The sequence below is a fragment of the Panthera tigris genome, chromosome D2, assembly GCF_018350195.1.
Source record: "Panthera tigris isolate Pti1 chromosome D2, P.tigris_Pti1_mat1.1, whole genome shotgun sequence".
Classification (NCBI taxonomy): domain Eukaryota; kingdom Metazoa; phylum Chordata; class Mammalia; order Carnivora; family Felidae; genus Panthera; species Panthera tigris.
In genome coordinates this window covers 61,669,217-61,687,412 of record NC_056670.1, presented here as the reverse complement: position 1 = coordinate 61,687,412, position 18,196 = coordinate 61,669,217, and the positions used below count along the sequence as shown (strand labels likewise).

The 18,196-nt window shown below is 52.6% G+C and overlaps 1 protein-coding gene across 5 annotated transcripts in view; it reads left to right on the top strand.

The window, feature by feature from the left end:
- Positions 1-18,196, top strand: part of LOC102968262 (inositol 1,4,5-trisphosphate receptor interacting protein) — a 31,579-nt gene that overhangs the window by 11,699 nt on the left and 1,684 nt on the right. For 2 of the 5 annotated variants that reach the window (XM_042961164.1, XM_007080316.2), the window contains exon 2: positions 7,987-12,374. In XM_042961164.1, coding sequence (XP_042817098.1) covers positions 8,000-9,658 — 1,659 coding nt within the window. In that variant the 5' untranslated portion in view covers positions 7,987-7,999 and the 3' untranslated portion in view covers positions 9,659-12,374. Of the gene's footprint in view, positions 1-7,986; positions 12,375-14,801; positions 16,099-18,196 lie in introns of those variants that run through there. The other 3 variants (XR_006209439.1, XR_006209438.1, XR_006209440.1) reach the window with 3 other exon arrangements.

Sequence of the window (18,196 nt, the reverse complement as noted above, 5' to 3'; positions counted from 1 at the left end):
GGGATGGGGTTGGCATCCTGGTGACTTTTTGGAAACCCCTTCCTCTTCCAGAAGTAGGCCTTGAGGAAACTTAGCGCTTTGGCCGGTGTGATTGGGCACCCACTGTGAGTCTGGCCAATGTGGCCATGGGGCAAAGACAGCAGACCTTACCTTGGGGAGAAGACCTCTCCCCTCACAGTGTAAACTTTGCTATGGGCTCTCCACTGGGCATGGAGGGGTGGGGGGTACCTCACCTCTCTGCCCTCTCCCCTACCCCTACCAGTACCCAGTTTTGACCCATGCTTCTTCCTAGCCCAGATCTCTGCTCAGTCAGTATGGGTCTCCCCTGGATTGGCAGGGGGTTTGGGGGGACAGTGGGGATCCGGTTCTCCAGTCCAGGAGACCACAGACCTCAGACAGTAATACCAGGTGCTACTTAGTGCATACCCATTAAGCTACAGAGTCTCTGTTTTCTTCTAGTTCCTGGAGAGGCTGTGGGGAAGCCCTTTATGTAAATCCCTGGCACAGGCTTGGCACACAGCCAACCCCCATAAATGCCGGGTGTGATTATTCAGAGGGTGGCTGCTGGGACGACTGGGAGACACTGGGGACAAAGATTGAGCCGAGGGGACTATTTCAGGGAGTCCTGTTCACAGAGGAAATAGTAGGTGCTGGTACTGCTGAGGGGGAAGAGTAAGGAGTCCCAGGGTCAAGGGCAGCCTTGAGGGATGCTTAATGAGGGGGAGGGGGAACTGGACAGGAGAAAGGGGCCTGTGGACCAGGGCCCACAGGCTTTAGGTGGCCTGCTGACATTTTATTTGGCTTCCATGGTTTTCAAAGAATTTTTGAAACAGCACCCGACAAGTGTAAAATTGAGGGATATTGATAAAATCCAGATCTCAGATTTATCTTGGGATAAAATCCCAAAATCTCTTGGGGGAAAAAAACAAAGAAACGAGATCACGCCATTCTTGGCACACAGAACATGGGATGTAACGGCTCTGGCCTTTAGATAAAGCTTGTGCGACTCCATCCACTCCATCCCCATCCCTTAGATGTGCAGCCTCTGCAGGCTTGCCCATTTTCTGTGGGGGTCTTTCTCCACCCCCATCCCCCACATGTTGTCTTACAACCCCTGCCTTCAGGAAGGGTGACTGAAAGGTGATAAGGGAGGGGACCCAGGGGCCATGAGGGTGGCAGGCGGGAGGAAGGTGAGCCTGGTTAGAGGCCAAGGCAAAGGTCCTGCTGTGGGGGAGGGGTGGGTGGAAGGTGATGGGTGTGGCTGGGAGGACACTGAGAAGAGGAGGCACTGGGGCCTAGAACCTCACCCCCCCTACCCACTTTCTCAATGATGCTTTGTTGGGCCGCTTCCTTCCTCTTTCCTCACTTCCTTTCTTTGCCTGCCCCTCCCTGTCTTACCCAGGCCTGAGGCCACCTTGGCCCAGCCCCTTGCTCAGCCCTTCCCCTGTCCCCACCCCCATGGAGGTGCAGGCAAAGAGGGACCGAAGCAAGAGATGCTCTTGGTGAGGCCGATCTCCTCTCCTGCAAAGGACTCTTCTCCTGGAAGGGTGGGGGCCATCTGTGCTGAGTCTGTCTGTGCCCCTCTCCCCGGTCCTGAGTTAGGTGACAAGGAAAGAGGTTGTGAACATATGTCCCTCCCGCAGTGGCCGTCTCCTCCCTAATACGTGATCAAGTCCGCTCCAACATATCGGGCAGCTGCAATGGGTGCTGAAGGAGGCAGGAGGACATTCAGTTTCGGAACTTGCTGAAACTAGCCAGGAAGGCAGGGCCTGGTGGGTGAAGTGACACAAGGGAAGAGCAGGAAGGTGGCCTGCACCAAGGGGCAGGCTCCCGAAGGAAGGGCCCCTGAGCTGGGCCTGAATGGAGATGCCCTGGGCTGGGCAGGGAAGCTTGTCTGACACCAGTGTGCGGTGTGGGCTCTGCTAGAGGGAGGCGAGCAGTCCCAGGTGAGATAGGCCAGACCACGGGAGGAGAACCCCCCAGGGCTTCAGACAGACTGCGTGCTCATGGGGCCCAAACCACCACAAAGACTCAGGGTCAAATTCGTGCTCTGCATTCAGCCTTACAGTCCTGTTTCCTCAAGGTCTGGGAAACTCGGGGCACAGCCAACCCTGGATGATTTGGGCAGTCGTCCTTGGCAGTGATGCCTGGCAGGTGGTAGGGCTCATGCCCTGGGAGGTTGGAGGGAGAGCAGAAGGAGGGGGACAGGCTCACTGCAGACAGGGAATCTTGGAAGTCACACAGTGGACCTTTCTGTCGTCAGTCTCTTCACAAAATAGGATGTTGCAGCTACCTGACTAATGTTCTGAAAATCAAATGACAAAATGTATGCAGAGTGCTCAGCCTTGTAAATTTTGGCAGAAGTAGAAGCACCACTTCTCTCCGGTCTGTGCGGGAACCCCTGTGAGGGTCCACAGGGTGATGCCTACCGGGACCACCTCCACCCTGCCCTCCTCGTCGGGCACGCCTCCTCTCTAGGTCTCAGTTTCCTTATCTATAAAATGGGGCTTAGATGAGTACAACATTGAATTCTGACTTTATTAAATTTGTGGCTTTATTTCTCCCAAACAACTGTGTACCTTGTACCTGCACAAGACCAGGGACACAGTAGGGGTTCAGCCCAAACTTACCAACAGCTTGGTCTCCCTTGGCCCCTGGCTCCTCAGAGGGTGCAGAGCCTAAGCAGTGGGATAGGGCCCAGTAACCCCACGGGGCCTGGACTGCAGGTGGCTTCTCCTGTCACCAACCCACCTCCTTCGTTTTGTTTCATAAAGAAACGACCTCAGCTGTTCCTTTCAGCTCTGAAGATGACGCCAGGGACTGGGCCACTTTTGCTGTTGTAATTAGCACAGCTAATTGCACCTGACAGGCTGGGCGTGGGGCAAGGCCTTGGCAAGCTGCAGGTCAGGGCTGCCGTGACACTGCAGGAGCCACACCTTCCTCTTCCCTGGAGACCTGCCTGGCTTGGGCAAGGCTGGTTCTCAGACTTGAGTGGGCACTGGAACCCACCCCCCGTGAAGGGCTTGTTAAGACACCAGGTGCTGGGCCCCAGCCTTGGAATTTCTGATCAGCAGGTCTGAGATTGCACCTGAATATTTGCATCTCTAACAAATCCCCAGGTGATTGCAGTGCTGCTTAGTGGGGACCATATTTTGAGAACCACCATCCCGGGGGACTGCTGGCTGCTGAGAAATGGGTCCTGGGCACCCCTGCTGCTGAGGCCATAGCCAGCTAGCTCTGGGTGGGGGTAGGCGGCTAGTGGGGCAGAAGGGGTGTTGATGAACACGTGGGGCTGGACACAGGCTCTCACTGCTTCAAGTTTGTTGTAGGAATTTGTCTGGAAGGAGGGTACTGGGTGGATATGGAGCCAAGGGCTTACACACCCACATCTCCCCAGCCAGTGAGCACAGGGAAGGTCCACAGACAAGGAGGAGCCCCCAAAGAACAGAAACGAAACTCTCTCCCTCTGCGTTTTAGTGGTCTACTGCTCATGTGCCGTTTATGCCCACAGCTCATTCTGTTCTGTGACAGTCCCGGGTGGCTGTCTGCCTCCGCTCATGAACTGTGGTGTTCTTCCCGCCTGGGATCATGCTGCCCTCATCTGTGTGGGCCCTGCAGCATCCATCATGGTCCTTGCACGTAGTAGGTGCTTTGTAAACATAGCAGGGTGGAAAGAACTTGGGCTGTGCAAGTGGAAGCACACAGAACAGACTGCATCTCAACCTGGCTGCGCCTTTTCTCGTAGTGTGGCTAGAAAATTTCTTTGTCTCTTGGGCTTGGTTAATCCATCTGTGAAACCAGGGTAATACCCACCATGTGGAAGGTTATGGAGGGCGGGGGCACTGTGCACCCAGCACATCCTAGTGAGGGCTTGATAAACAGAAGCATATATCTATTAGACAACTCTTAGTGGCATTCATTGGATTAAGCTGTGATTGTGGGGGCGGGGGGATGCAGGAGTGACAGACCCCAGGGAATAGAGAGGGTATCTAGGGTTTCTCCCCCAGAGTCTGAGGCTTCCGGCCGGGCTCAGAATAAGGGTCTGAGAAAACCATTAGCCTGGGCTGACCACCTGCAGCCTTCTGCCCAGCCCCTGCTGCCTCGTGACCCTGGCCCTTTGCCAGGCTAAGTTTAGCTGTGACCTGCATGGGCCACTGCACTCTGTAGGCAAGGGCAGCGGTGGAGAGGAACTCAGCAGGTTTCCTGCTGGCTTCCTGGCAAGCAGACAGACAAAAGCCCTCAGAGGAACCCAAGTTGATTTTCAAGCCAAACCCAATCGATGTCTTGGACCACATGCCTGGGGCAGCCTTGTAGAGCTGAGAGCCTTGGGCCAATGCAGAGGTGGACAGTTTTCAAATTGGGGGAAAGGGGCCCTTTGGGAAGGGTGGGGGAGGCGCACATATATATCCATGGCTCTGGGAGAGGCTCCCAGATACCTGTCTGTCCCTCTGGTCTCCAACAAGACTCACACCACTCTGGTTCCTTCTCATTCTTCTGGCTCGGTGGCCCCAGGGCAGTGTTCCCTTTGGTTTGTTTTGGGGAGGAAAAGTAGAGGATCCACCCTGGCCCCATCTAGTGAGCACTGAGCGGCCACGGCCTGTTCGCCATCCCTTAGGGTGCCATAGGCAGAGCCGGCCTATCCACACGTTAAAAGCAAAATTATACCTCATCTGATCCCTGGGAGGGAGTTGCGGTTTAAGTAAGGACTGAGTCAGAACTCCACCTCCAGGAGGATCCAGGCCTCCAGAGGCTTCTCCCCTTTGCTGGAGGGCAGGGTGGGCAGAGTGGCATGCCAAGGGACAGCAATACTGGGGGAGCATTTTGTGCTTTCACAGCACTTTTGAGCGTGCTTTGCTCCGCACTCCTAGGACTTGGCAGGGTGTGCTTAGCAGGTGAGAAAACAGAGGCCTGCAGAGGCCTAAGGGGAAGGCCCTGATGTTGTAGGGCATCTACTCTGTGCCAAGCACCTGAGATGAATTATCTCCCTTAACTCAACCTCCCTGTGAAGGAGGGTCTGCTGTTAGCCCCATCTCACGGGTAAAGCAGTGGAGTCCTGGAGAAGCAAGACCACTCAGCAAGGAGTAAAGTTTCAAACCCAAGCCTGTCTGCTTCTATAGCCCAGGCTCTTTCCACTTTGCCACCCTCTCCCTCGGGCTCCCAGCAAGTCTTGTAACCCTACAGCTGTCCAACTGTCCGTGGTACTGTGGGCCACTTGCATCCTCCGGAGTACCTTGTAGAGGCATCTGTGTGGCCCATCAGGAACCCCTGCAGGCAGGTTCACTGTGTTTGCCCATCCCATCACTTCACAGCTACACTTTTATAAGAAAACTTGCTCTGAGGAAAGCTAAGAGCTTTTTTTTTTTTTTTGGTTTAGTGCTTTATATGCATTACCTCATTCAAGCTTTGCAACGGCAGATATTATTGCTATTTTATGGATGAAGAGACTGAGGGTCTACGAAGTTGAGTTGTTTGTCCAAGGTCACATGGCATGTGCTGGGCTCTGTCTTGTCTAGTCTGGAATCCGTCCTCTTAACCCCTTGCACACAGAGTCGATGGCTCCAGTTCATTTGGAGCTTTGAACCTTGCCTGTCGCAGTGCAAGGAGGCCATTACAGCCCTTGAACAGGGCCCGAGGATGCACACAGGTAGCCCTGTGGAAGCTGTTGGGGAGGGAGGAGGAAGACTTCCCAGTCTTAAGGTTTGACAATGGTGCCATTGCCCACTCGGTAGCAGCCTATCCTGAGTTCGCATGAAGACTAACCTCCCAGGCCAGGGGTTGCCCAGGATTATTACTGTGACTTGTCAGGGCCTGCCGTGCCCAAAGGTGGCCTGCAGTACAGGGGCCCTCAAGGTCCTCAACACCCCCAAATTACCTGCTAACTGGCTGTTGCCTGGTGCTCTGCCTGTTAGCACACCTTTATCTTAAAACCCTGACCTGTGTTAATAAGCCAGCCTTGGACCACCCTGGCAAAACTTTCCATTGATGTGTCTCTAATGTGGAAACCAGGGCTGACCTGTTCCTGCAGTTCTCTAGCACACTGCTCCTGGTCTTGGGGAAGAAAAGCTGGCTAGCTGCCCCCTGTACTTTTTCCTCAGCCCGCCCACCTTCCGGTCTGACTTCCTCCACTTTCTCCTGTCCTCCGTCTCCTCAAGTGCACCCCTGAGGCCTGAGTGTGTGTGCACACTGATTTCGGCTGCAGGCGGACCCCTCTTTTGGTTCCTGCTTGCGTGTCCAGCTGCGTCTAGGATGGAGTCACATCTGAGCAGCGGGCTTTACCCAAGTGTGGCAACTCAGGTCGTGTACATCCTGGCACTGCTGGCCAGAATCTGCAGAGGTTTCTTTACCTGATGACACATACCTGTTCCTTGGCACCATTAGGGTAAGAACCCGAACAAGTGGTTTTAAGGGTGCAAGTTGAAGGTTAAGAAATGGGGCTCAAGCAAAGTGGAAAAGCTCCTATCAGCATGTGTTGGCATACAGGGGGCCAGGGGAGCCCTCTGTGCTTTTTGTTGTCTGACAACGACCTCATTTGGCCATTTGCCCTCCTAGCTGAGGTCCCAGGCAGGGGGAGCAGGGCAAGTATGGAAAAGGCCCATTGTTACTTCTCAAGCTTCCTGCCTAGGAGAGGAGAGGGTGTAATAGAAGGCTCAGACTTTAATGTGGATGGTATTAAAATGCAGATTCTGGTTCAGTAGGTCTGGGATGGGGCCAAGGTTTTGCGTGTCTAACAAACTCCCAGGATTGAATGGGGTTAGCTCTTCCCTAAAAGTCGCTTGAGATCTAAAACTCCATTTGTCCTGGAGGAATGGAGTATTGCCCTTCACACTAAGAAGTCAGATTTAAAGTTTAGAAGATTCATGAGAGCAAATCCAATGGCTCAGTCACTCTGGTTGTCTCCAAGATGGCCCTGGGGAGAGCTCTACCAAGGAGAAGGCCAGGAGGTCAGTGTCTGTATTTGGGGTGAGGCCTCACGTATCAGGAGAGGTTTACAGCGGGGGAAGACAAGGGCCCAAAACTGCTTCAAAAGCACTTGCTATTGGATGAATATATGCTGTTCACCATCCACTGCTATGTACCCACTTTTCACGGGTCACGGCATCCATCAGTACTGTGACCCTGTGGCTACCGTGGCTTTCCTCTTGTACAGTAAGGACACTGGGTCTCAGAGAGATGTGTTGACATGCCCAAGGTCACACAGCTAATTGCTTGGGACTCAGCCTTCTTGTTCTCAACCACTAGGCTTTACTGCATTGAGGAAAGACACCTTTGCCACAAGGAATTCAGTGGGGGGAGATGGGTTTGAAGTGATAGAAAAATGACTCAAACTGATTGAAACAAAGCAAAGAAATCATTGATTTATATGATTTTAAAAGTCCAGAGGCAATGGATCCAGAGAGTCTGCTTTTGTCTATGTTGGCATCTTTCTCAAGCAGTCCCCCCTTTGAGGCAGCTGGAGAGCCACTGGCAGCTATAATCTTGTTCCCTGGCAATTGAAGGCCACAGGGCAAGTCTTTCTCCCCATCGGCCCCAACAAATCCTACCTGGTCCTCTCTCCCATTGGCCCCAGTGAGGTCCTCTGCTCCTCACTGAATCCACACTGTCGGGGCAGGGAGTAGCTTGGGCCTGAGTTGTATGTTCCTCCCTGGAGCCGGGGTGGAATTATCCACCCAAGCCATAGGACAGGGAGCAGAAAATGGTTGACTGCTGGGGAAAGTGGGTTGCTCCTGCCAGAGAGAGGAAAACCTGGGCAGACAGAAACAGGGCCGTCTCTGTGGGTTGCTCAGCCAGGATTGCTGGTGTGGGACTCTTTGCAGTTCTTTCTTCCAAGGCTACACGGAAGCACACAAGGAGACCGCGGGTTGGGTGGGAGAAGAACCATAAAACATTCACCAGCTCCATGGGGCAGGGGTTAGTGTGAGGGTCTGGGGAAGAAGCCTCACGGAGAGACGCTGGGTGTGACCGTTGATCTGTGTCTCTGTGTGACAGGAAAGTTGCAGCCATGGCTCTGGGGCTCTTCCGGGTGTGTCTGGTGGTGGTGACAGCCATCATCAACCACCCGCTGCTGTTCCCGCGGGAGAACGCCACGGTCCCCGAGAACGAGGAGGAGATCATCCGCAAGATGCAGGCGCACCAGGAGAAGCTACAACTCGAGCAGCTGCGGCTGGAGGAGGAGGTGGCCCGGCTGGCGGCCGAGAAGGAGGCGCTGGAGAGGGTGGAGGAGGAAGGCCAGCAGCAGAACGAGAGCCGCACGGCCTGGGACCTGTGGAGCACCCTGTGCATGATCCTCTTCCTGGTGATCGAGGTGTGGCGGCAGGACCACCAGGACGCGCCTTCACCCGAGTGCCTGGGCGGGGACGAGGACGAGCTGCCCGGCCTGGAGGGTGCCCCGCTCCGGGGCCTCACCCTGCCCAACAAGGGCACGCTCGACCACTTCTATGAGCGCTGCATCCGGGGGGCCACGGCCGACGCGGCCCGCACCCGGGAGTTTGTGGAAGGCTTTGTGGATGACCTGCTGGAGGCCCTGAGGAGCCTCTGCAACCGCGACACAGACATGGAGGTGGAGGACTTCATTGGCGTGGACAGCATGTATGAGAACTGGCAGGTGGACAGGCCGCTGCTGTGCGACCTCTTCGTGCCCTTCATGCCCCCCGAGCCCTACCACTTCCACTCAGAGCTCTGCTGCTCCCGCCACCCCGTGCCCTTGGATCGCCAGGGCTACGGCCGGATCAAGGTGGTCCGGGCCGACGAGGATCCCCTGGGCTGCATCTGCGATAAGACCAAGCTCGGGGAAGACATGCTGTGTCTCCTCCATGGCAAGAAGAGCCTGGCGCGGCCGGGCAGTGAGGTGGAAACCCTGCTGTGTGCCAGAGGCGCCCCATACCTGGACGCGATGCAGGTCATGAAGTGGTTCCAGACGGCCCTCACCAGAGCCTGGCACCGCATTGCCCACAAATATGAGTTCGACCTGGCATTTGGTCAGCTGGACTCCCCTGGGTCCCTCAAGATCAGGTTCCGCTCAGGGAAGTTCATGCCCTTCAACCTGATTCCTGTGATCCAGTGTGACGACTCGGACCTGTACTTTGTCTCACACCTTCCCAGGGAGCCCTCTGGGGACGCCCCGGCATCCAGCACTGACTGGCTCCTGTCCTTTGCCGTCTACGAGCGACAGTTCCTCAGGATGACGTCGAAGGCGCTGCCTGAGGGTGCCTGTCACCTCAGCTGCTTGCAGATCGCCTCCTTCCTGCTGTCCAAGCAGAGCCGCCTGACTGGCCCCAGTGGGCTCAGCAACTACCACCTCAAGACAGCCCTCCTGCACCTGCTGGTCTCCCGGCGGCCCGCCGACTGGGAGGCCGGGCAGCTCGATGCTCGCCTGCACGAGCTGCTCCGATTCCTGGAGAAGAGCCTGCTGGAGAAGAAGCTCCATCACTTCTTCATTGGCAACCGCAAGGTGCCCAATGCCATGGGACTCCCTGAGGCCGTTCGCAGGGCCGAGCCTCTCAACCTCTTCCGGCCCTTCGTCCTGCAGCGAAGTCTCTACCGGAAGACGGTGGACTCCTTCTATGAGATGCTGAAGAACGCCCCAGTGCTCATTAGCGAGTATTCCCTACATATCCCCTCAGACCATGCCAGCCTGCCCCCAAAAGCTGTTGTCTTGTAAAGTGTCTAGGACCCAGAGGCCCGGGGTGCAGGACACCCCACATGTCCACACCTCTGGGGGTGTCTACAGGGCCTGTCCTGGGAAAACAGTGGGCTTTGTTGGGAGCCTCACCCCACCAGGAAATCCAGGCCCTACAGCCCAGAGGAAAGAATCCCACACCGGAAGCTGGTTTGCTTTCATGCCAACTGGGGCCTACTGGTGAGGTTACGGTCTGGGTTTGGTGGACGCCCTGCAGCTTACTTTTGGATCACCACAAATGGCCAAGAGGATGATGTACTCCAGAGACACTAAGTTAAAGACAACACAAACATCGATTTGAGTGCAGATTTTTCCTCCTAGGTCCAGTCTTTACTTGGATATCAATAGACGATCTCTAGGAGGGCTGACAGGGTAGTATGTTAAGACCCTGCACCCTGTTTCCAGTTACTCTTGGCCCCGGCCATCTGCACCCAAGGCACTAACAGGGACAGCCGTGGGAATTTGCAACCTTCTGTCCACAGCCTGCAAAACAGGAATCTAATGCAGCTGCCATTTTTTAAGCTATTTGGAAAAAAGACCAGGTAGAGATTTGAGGCCCCAAGAGGCCAGTGTCTCTGTTGCACAGAAGTGGGTACTTGGTGGCAGAGAGAAGTTTCATGTGGCCGCTTTTTCAGCTACACGTCTCAGGGTGCACCCCCTCACCCTACCCCTTCCCCCAGTGTGCTGAACTCTGTGGGTGCCACACACCGTGCAGGGTACAAGCTCCACGGCCCCTCACCCCTCTGTATTCTCTCCACAGCTGGTCTCCACGTGGTGGGGGAGGGCAGATACCGAAGGTGGAAGCTCCAAGAGACACAGGGTGAGTGGGATAAAGGATAGCACCTACACCCAGGGTACTCTGGTCTGGTTCGCAGCCTGGCCTCTGATGCCTGGTTTAGAGAAAGTTGCAGAGCTGAGAAGTGACAGATGCTGTAGCCCTGAGTTTTCTTCAGCAGGGTCTCGGTCCCAAAGCAGGAGTGCCTGGAGGCCAGGGGAGACCAGCTTCATCTGTTGGCCCCAAGACTTGCTCTCTCTAGTGGGGCTCCCTCACTGCACAGAACCCTCTTTTCTGGAAGGGGCCTTGCCAGCCACACGGATGACCAAGACCTGGAGAGGCTCAGCTGACTGGGAGCACACAGGGATGGTAGTGCAGACCCAGCCCCCAGACCCCAGAGAGGTCACCTCAGTGTGGCCGGGGGCCCCGGTCACTGGGCAGGTGCCAGAGCCTGTGGTGGGCGCTGGCCTGTCTCCAGGCCTGTTTAGGGGGGTTGGGAAGCCACTCCTCCTCCACTTGTGGCTTCACTGGCCCTTTGGGAGTTCCTCTCATGGCATTGCCTCAGTAACCCTTACAGCAAGCCGAGGGGGAGGCAAGAATGAGGGCGCCTGCACCAGCACCTGGGTTCCCCTCCAGGGTTTAAGCCGGCCATGCCTGCTGAACAGCCTACCCGGTCCACCAGGCTGTCAGGCTCACCATGAGCTGCAGAGGATCCTGTCCTGACCCCAGAGGTCCTCTCACCTGGCCCCAGGGGCTCTGGAAGATGGACAACCGGTTTGCCTGCCAGGGTTTACTCGCAGCAGGCTGGGCTGTGATGGAACACTGAAACCTGTAGGAACCCTTCCGTGTGAGCCGGAGTCAGACTGCACAGACTGGCCACTGGGGCTGTAGGGAAGGGGCGTGCCCACGTGGCCCCCAACAGTAGCCCCAGGCCCCCCATTCAGTCGGGACTTGTTTCCAGAGTCGGGTTGAATTTCCATATTTATTATTGCCCGTGCCTTGCATTCCCCCCTCCTTCATCCGTATCTTATTGTGCTTGGAGGAGACCCCACAGCCAGGAACCAGCCTCCAGAAGCCAGGACCAAGCCTGAACCTCCCTTGGCTCCCAGAAGAAAGTTCACTGAAAAATAACCTCTGGCCTCTTGTTTATTCAGAGATGCCAACTCAGCGGGGAAATGGGGGTCTTTATGCAGCAAAGCTGCTTCTGAAGCAGAGAGCAGCAGGGCTCTCGGTGTTTCATGCTGCCTTATTTATATTAAAGGAAGAATTAAATTCTTACAAGAAGTAGAAACTGGTCACGGTGTTTGTTTTTTACTTCAGGAAGTCTGTGAGGTTCCCAGAGCAGAGTTGGGGAGTGGGGAGGGTTTCCTGTTGACCATTGGAAGCTTTCACTCCCTTTTGATTCTTACACTTGCGGGAAACTTTTACAAATAATGCAGTAGAATATTTCTAGCCCATCTTCGAAGCAGCCTACAGAGTTCCAGAAGGGGAACATGGTGGATACCAGCACAAGACCTTATGTCACAGAGCATGATGTGCAAACAACTGTGGGAGAGAGAAGGAACACGAAGCTTTTGGTTTTTGAGGAAAGACATGATCTTTTAAGTGGAAGCTTTAGTCCCTCAGGGCACTTCTGAGGCATTTCCACTGAGGACCCCCAGGTCCTCTTCCTCTTTCTCTGAGGAAGCTCTTCCCTTGGCCAAGCCTATTTGACTTCACCGGGCGTCCGCTCACTGGTTGTGTGACATAATCCAGAACCACATTTTGTTGTACCTCTTGACAACACGGAAAGGAGTAAGGCGGCCTGAGGCCAAGACGCTGGTTAGGTTGGGAAGGGCCACAAGAATGATGGAAACGGGGCACCTGGGGGGTTTAGTCGGTTAAGTGGCGACTTCGGCTCAGGTCATGATCTCACGGCTCATGAGTTCGAGCCCCGCTTCGGGATCTGTGCTGACAGCTCGGAGCCTGGAGCCTGCTTCAGATTCTGTATCTCCCTCTCTCTCTGCCCCTCCGCCCCCCTTAAATATAAATAAACTTTTTTTTTAATTTAAAAAAAACGAATGATGGAAATACTGGTGAATCCACAGGAGAAATCCAGTTCCGGCTGTTTTACCAGGTGTGGCCCCAAAAGACACATTACAGGTGTCCCCTGGGTGCAGGTTTCTGGGCCACGCTGCAGATGGCAGTGGAGTCTCTAGGAGTCTGGCCCAGGAATTTGCATTTTGCCAAGTTCCCCAAGTGATTCTGAAAGTCCAAGAACCACTGATTACCCTGGGGGGATAAGGGGATAGGCACTGCCTGATACGGCTTCTGAAAGATGGGTAGGACTGACCAGGAAGAGTGTTCCAGCCAGAACCATGGAGTGAGGCTAAGAAAGCATAATAGATAATAGGCAACATTTAAGTACCATCTGCCTTGTGCCAGTCACCCTCCTACGTGCATTTCTGTGTATTAATGCATTTAATTCCCACGTCAACCCCGAGATGTGGGTGCTGTTACTATTCTCCCGTTTTCCAGATGAGGAAGCCAAGGCACAGAAGGGTGAGCGGCAAAGCCAGGATTTGAACCCAGGCAGGGCTGGTATATATGCTGATAGATACAGAGAAATCATAGCAAATGAGTCTGAAAATGTTGGGGCTGATCACAGAAAAGCCTTGAAGGCAAAGTAAACCAAGGTAAGTTTGAACTTCATAAAATGAGAAGTGGTAAGCCATTGTTGATTTTTGAGTGAGACAGTAACTTCATCTGCCCCAAACCATGAAGCCCCTATGTGGTCAGCGCCGTGCTAGGTGCTGCAGGGGGTTACGGCCAACTTCCAGGGTGGGATAGGTGGCAACTGGCAGGGTCAGTGAATGTCCTGGAAGTTCTTTTTTTTAATGTTTTATTTTTGAGAAAAAGCGTGAGTGGGGGAGGGGCAGAGAGGGAGACACAGAATCCGAAGCAGGTTCCAGGCTCCCAGTTGTCAGCACAGATCCCAAAGTGGGGCTTGAACCCACAAATCGTAAGATCATGACCTGAGCTGAAGTCCAAGGCTTAACCGAGTGAGCCAGGTACCCCTGTCCTGGAAGTTTTAACTGAAGTCACTCCATAGGCTGTGATTCAGAACATTCTCATGCTCTATCTTTCTCCACCTCCTGGGATAGAGCTGGAAGGTTGTTTGGTTTGGCCAGCAGATCAGGAGCGGACAGCACCAATAACCACTCAGTGTGGGAAACGTGCCCTCCGCTTGCCTGGTGCCCACCCCGCTCACCCTCCTCTGCCTTGCCCTCAACCCCCCACACTGGAAAGAGCATCTTTTAGATGGCATCCAAAGATCGCTTATTTTTCTAATTAGTTGGGTTTTTTTTAATAAAAACAATACAGTCATGATAAAAAAATTCAACCATTGCCAGAAAAATTAATAAGATAGAAGTACCCACCCTGTCTCCATCCATTCCCCTGCCATAACCAATATGAAATTTCTTGTGTAGCCTTCCAAAATTTTTCTATGTATGTATCACATGTGTGCATGCACCCCATTTCTTTTTACATAAATTGCATCATACCATCTAACTTTCCTTGGATACCATTTTGAACATTTGGTTCTACTCTCTTCTTCAGAATAGCTGCTGGCTTACTACCTCCCTGTATGTATGCATGTACCCTAATTTACCCAGCCTCTCCTCCTGAGGAACAGTTACGGTGGCCCCACTTTTTTTGCTATTATAAACAGCACTGCAGTGGACATCTCCAGGCATAAAGCCCGCTTTGAAGTGATCTGCCCTTCTGGTAATTGCTATAATATGTACTCATCAATTTGGTATTTATGGGTTCACCACCAGGTATCTTACCATAAAAATCAACTATTGCCTGAGATTTATTCCATCATCTTAACTCCAGAGTAAGGAAAAGGCATTTTTAACCAAGTACTGAGCAACATAACTTGTGTTCTATCCTGAGTCAGGCACTATGTGGGAAATAGAAGTCTAAGACAAGGGCTGTATCCCCAGGGATGTGGGTCTATTAAGAAGACAAAACTGATGGCCAAAATATAAGCCAGAGAATAGCAAAGAGCATTAAGGAATTGTAAGTGAACTGATGTGGCTCTGAGGCCTGCATGGCCAGAGGGAATTTGAGAACTCCCAGATCAGCTTTGGGCTTGGGCTGTAACAGCTTTAAGCTCCCTTATACCCAGGAAAATGGGAAGGGCCTCCCCAAAGAAAATCAAATCAAAATGATTGTCGTTCTGTTCCCAAATGCTTGTGTTCTGCTCATCTGGGCCCAGGGCTGGTTTATTTCCTTCTGCACAATGTAGGACCCTGCTTTCACTATGTAAGTGGCATTTTCTATTCCTTTGATGTTCCTCTACAGCCCCACAAAGAAACCAGAAAATAAAACTGTCAACAACAAATTCTCTTCCAGCAAGATGGAACCACATAAATCTCCATGATGTTCAAAGACATTGCTTCTTTTCTTCCTGGGAAAAGGTAGGTCTTAAAAGTGCCAGGTGAGATTTGCAGGACAGGGGTGGGGTAGGGGATTGGGAAGAATTTGGTCCCATCTGTTTCTTTAAAACCCACTGATCAGTGATCTTTTAGATTTCTCTTAAGGTAACTGTATTTAAGATAGAAACAAAGCAAAGACCCACTTCCCACCCCTTTCTACAAGCCGCCCTTGGGCCTGTCTTCCTACCTGGCCAGAGATGACTTACGCAGCCCCCAAGGCCTCTCTGTTCACTTATTTCTGGAGAGTAGACTGAACTATGTTGGGCCAGATATCTCTTGGGACAGTAGTTGGACCTCCAGTGGCTGACTATTGTCTTGAGGCTCCTTCAAACAGCATGACTAGTGCTGAATCAGCCCCAGGATCTCCCAGCCAAGGACCATGAGTCAGCCCATACCGACCCCCTACCCCAGGAATCCGGGCCAACCAAGACGACAGCAGAGGCCTTAAGTAGAGCCTGATGCAGGGCAGAGGTGGGTGGCATTCTGCCCTCTTGAGACCCGTAGCTTTGCTGGGACCAATTCCCAAGAAGCCCTCTCCACACATTTGTGTCCTGCAACATTTTATAACCTGGCCAGGCAGGGAAGCTACCAAAGCTCCACCCACCCAGAACCAGACTTAGAGCAGCAAGATCACTCAGCCTGAATGTTTAGCGATCCAGAGAGAGACAAGGAAGTGCAGACCCCTGCCCTGTCTCCATGTGCCCACTCAAAATAGAGGCCCACATGTAAGGTGCTGCCCACTAGATACCCAGCTTCTCTCATGACAAAGCCGTGCAAAGACCAATGAGTCAGATTCCAGACCACGTAAGTGGCACAGGGACTAAGAGCTTGGGTTCTGTGTTCAAATCCCAGCTATGCCAGCAAGTCTCAGCAAGTCTCTTAGTTTCTACGAGCCTTGGTTTTGCCTGTTTCTTCTATAAAATGGGATCACGCTGTCCACCTCATACAGCCATTGAGAAGATTGGGTAAAAAGGTAGGATTTAGCTTTAGGACTTGAGTGATAAAGTCAAGGACAACAAAAACAAAAATAGTAAGCTCTCCATAAACGGAAGGTTGTCTGTTCTGACTCTACCTTGGGTTCCTTCCTCCATAAATCTGAGGCCTAGGTTTTAGGTTAGCAGAGCCCCAGCTAGCTCTTCCTCTGGCAGCCTCTGCAGGTGGAATGTCTGTTCCCCACCACACCCCTGCTACCATCAGATGGTCCCAGATAAAGTCTCCAAAGGGGGCCTTGCTCTTTAGCAAATGAATGGCCAATTACCATTTATTTTAGGATGGACTTTTAAAAAACAATTCCTGACCTTCCCATCTGTACAGTTTCTAATTATTTATCCTGGTACCTTCCTCCTACGGCAGAAATGCACAGAAACATGCAAATACACACACACACACACACACACACACACACACACACATCCTTTGAGAGACTTTCTAAATCCCTAAGCATAATAACCCAAATATTGCATGGCTTTGGAAACAGATTTATCTGTTTTTATCAAAGGCTGCTCCTGCTAACAGATAGCCATACTAGGTTCAGAAACCTGTCTTGTGCTCCCAGGAGAGGGTCCGCTCAGGCTCCCTTGGGTGGGCTGCACAGTCAGAGCCTGCCTCAGTTGCTTTGGGCTTGCAAATGCTCTTTCTAGCCTGCCCTGTATGCCAGGGAGCTGACTTTTGCTTTTCAGCCAAGCCCTGCAGGCCATTTGCTACTGACAAAGTAGGCTGCCTGCACCCCTGCTGTCTACAAGGGGGGTCTTGGTGCAGTGGATCCTTGGGAGAAAGTGACAAGACAGTATTCCACAGCTCTTCCCTGGAGCATGTGTGTGATCACACATGATGTGTGATCATCCTTTCCATGAGCAGCATGCTCCTGGGGTGCTGGTGTGTTCCATGCGGCACCCAAGCTGCCTAACAGCTGCACAGGCCTTTGGTCATTTCAAATCCATTCCCTTAAGTGTGCTCCAAGCAGGCCAAGAAGTGAGATTCTGAGTACTTCTTCGCAACATGGGAAAGGGTATTTATTTTACTATCATCAACAATGTGGCAAGATCTGGGGACTCAGTATTAAACTAGGCTTGGAGTGCTAGGAAGAGGAGGAGGAGAGAGAACAGTCCCAGCTTCCAAGGGCTCACAGGTCATTTGAGATCAAACCCACACACGGAACCAAGAAACACTCCAAACCATGAACCAAGCCATGTACAATGTAGGACACCATGTCCCACAAGGTCATGGGAGAATGAACACAGAGGTCAAGTCTGATCTTTCACAGAAGTCTCACCATGATGATAGGGTTTCCTACCATTCACTGAGCATTTACCTGGCAAGTGTTGAGGCCTTACGTGGATGATCCCAGTATTCTTCAACAACCCTACGAAATAAACACAATGGTCTCATTTTACAGATAAGAAACTGATGCTCAGAAAGGTTAAGCAACAGAATTTAATGAGTGGCAGAGCTAGGACATGAGCTCAGAATATCTGACCGAACAGCCCTATTCTTATCCACACTGGTATGCTATCTCTTTACACAAAGAAGAATTTTTATCTGAACTTTGCCAGAGAAAAGGCTGGTTGAAAAAAACAAAACACAAAACAAAACAAAACAACAGGCTGCTCTGAGGAAGACTGGGAGAGTGGAGGAAACAGTATTCGCAAAGGCTCAAGAGCTCTGACAAGCCAGATGGGAGCAAAATGTTTGAAAAAGCCAATGGCCAGGCTTCTAGGGACTCACAGAGGAAGATGAATGGGAAATGAGTCTCCTGGGCGGGTACAGTGTTCTGTGTGGGAGGGAAAGGGAGAGAGAGGCTGGAGGCTAATCAACAAGAGCCCCCTTGGGCTGGATATTTGGTTATTTGTGAAGACTTTAGGTAACAAATGGAAACAGGCCAACATAAACCACCCAAGAGTCAAGCTTGGTTCTGAAGGCAAAGCAGCACATTCCCCCTGCGTCAAGAAGGCCCTTGACTTTGACAAAGGAAAGGTGGACCAGGCAACACATGAAACTGAGGAATCAAAGGAGAGACACACACACACACACACACCTGTACCCAGAGCTCCAAAGGGCAATGTGGAGAGCACACACAGAAGAAACACTCCAGCTCGGGCCTTATAATTCAGATTTAAGCCACTCGCATGCTCAACCGCTGCTTTGTCTGAGATCAGAGAGATTTTGAGCTAGAAGGAACTTCAAGTAACAGTCACCATCTCCCCCTACCCCCACCATCACTTCCAGCTGTCCCAGCCACCCAGCCTACCCCCAACCAAGCCA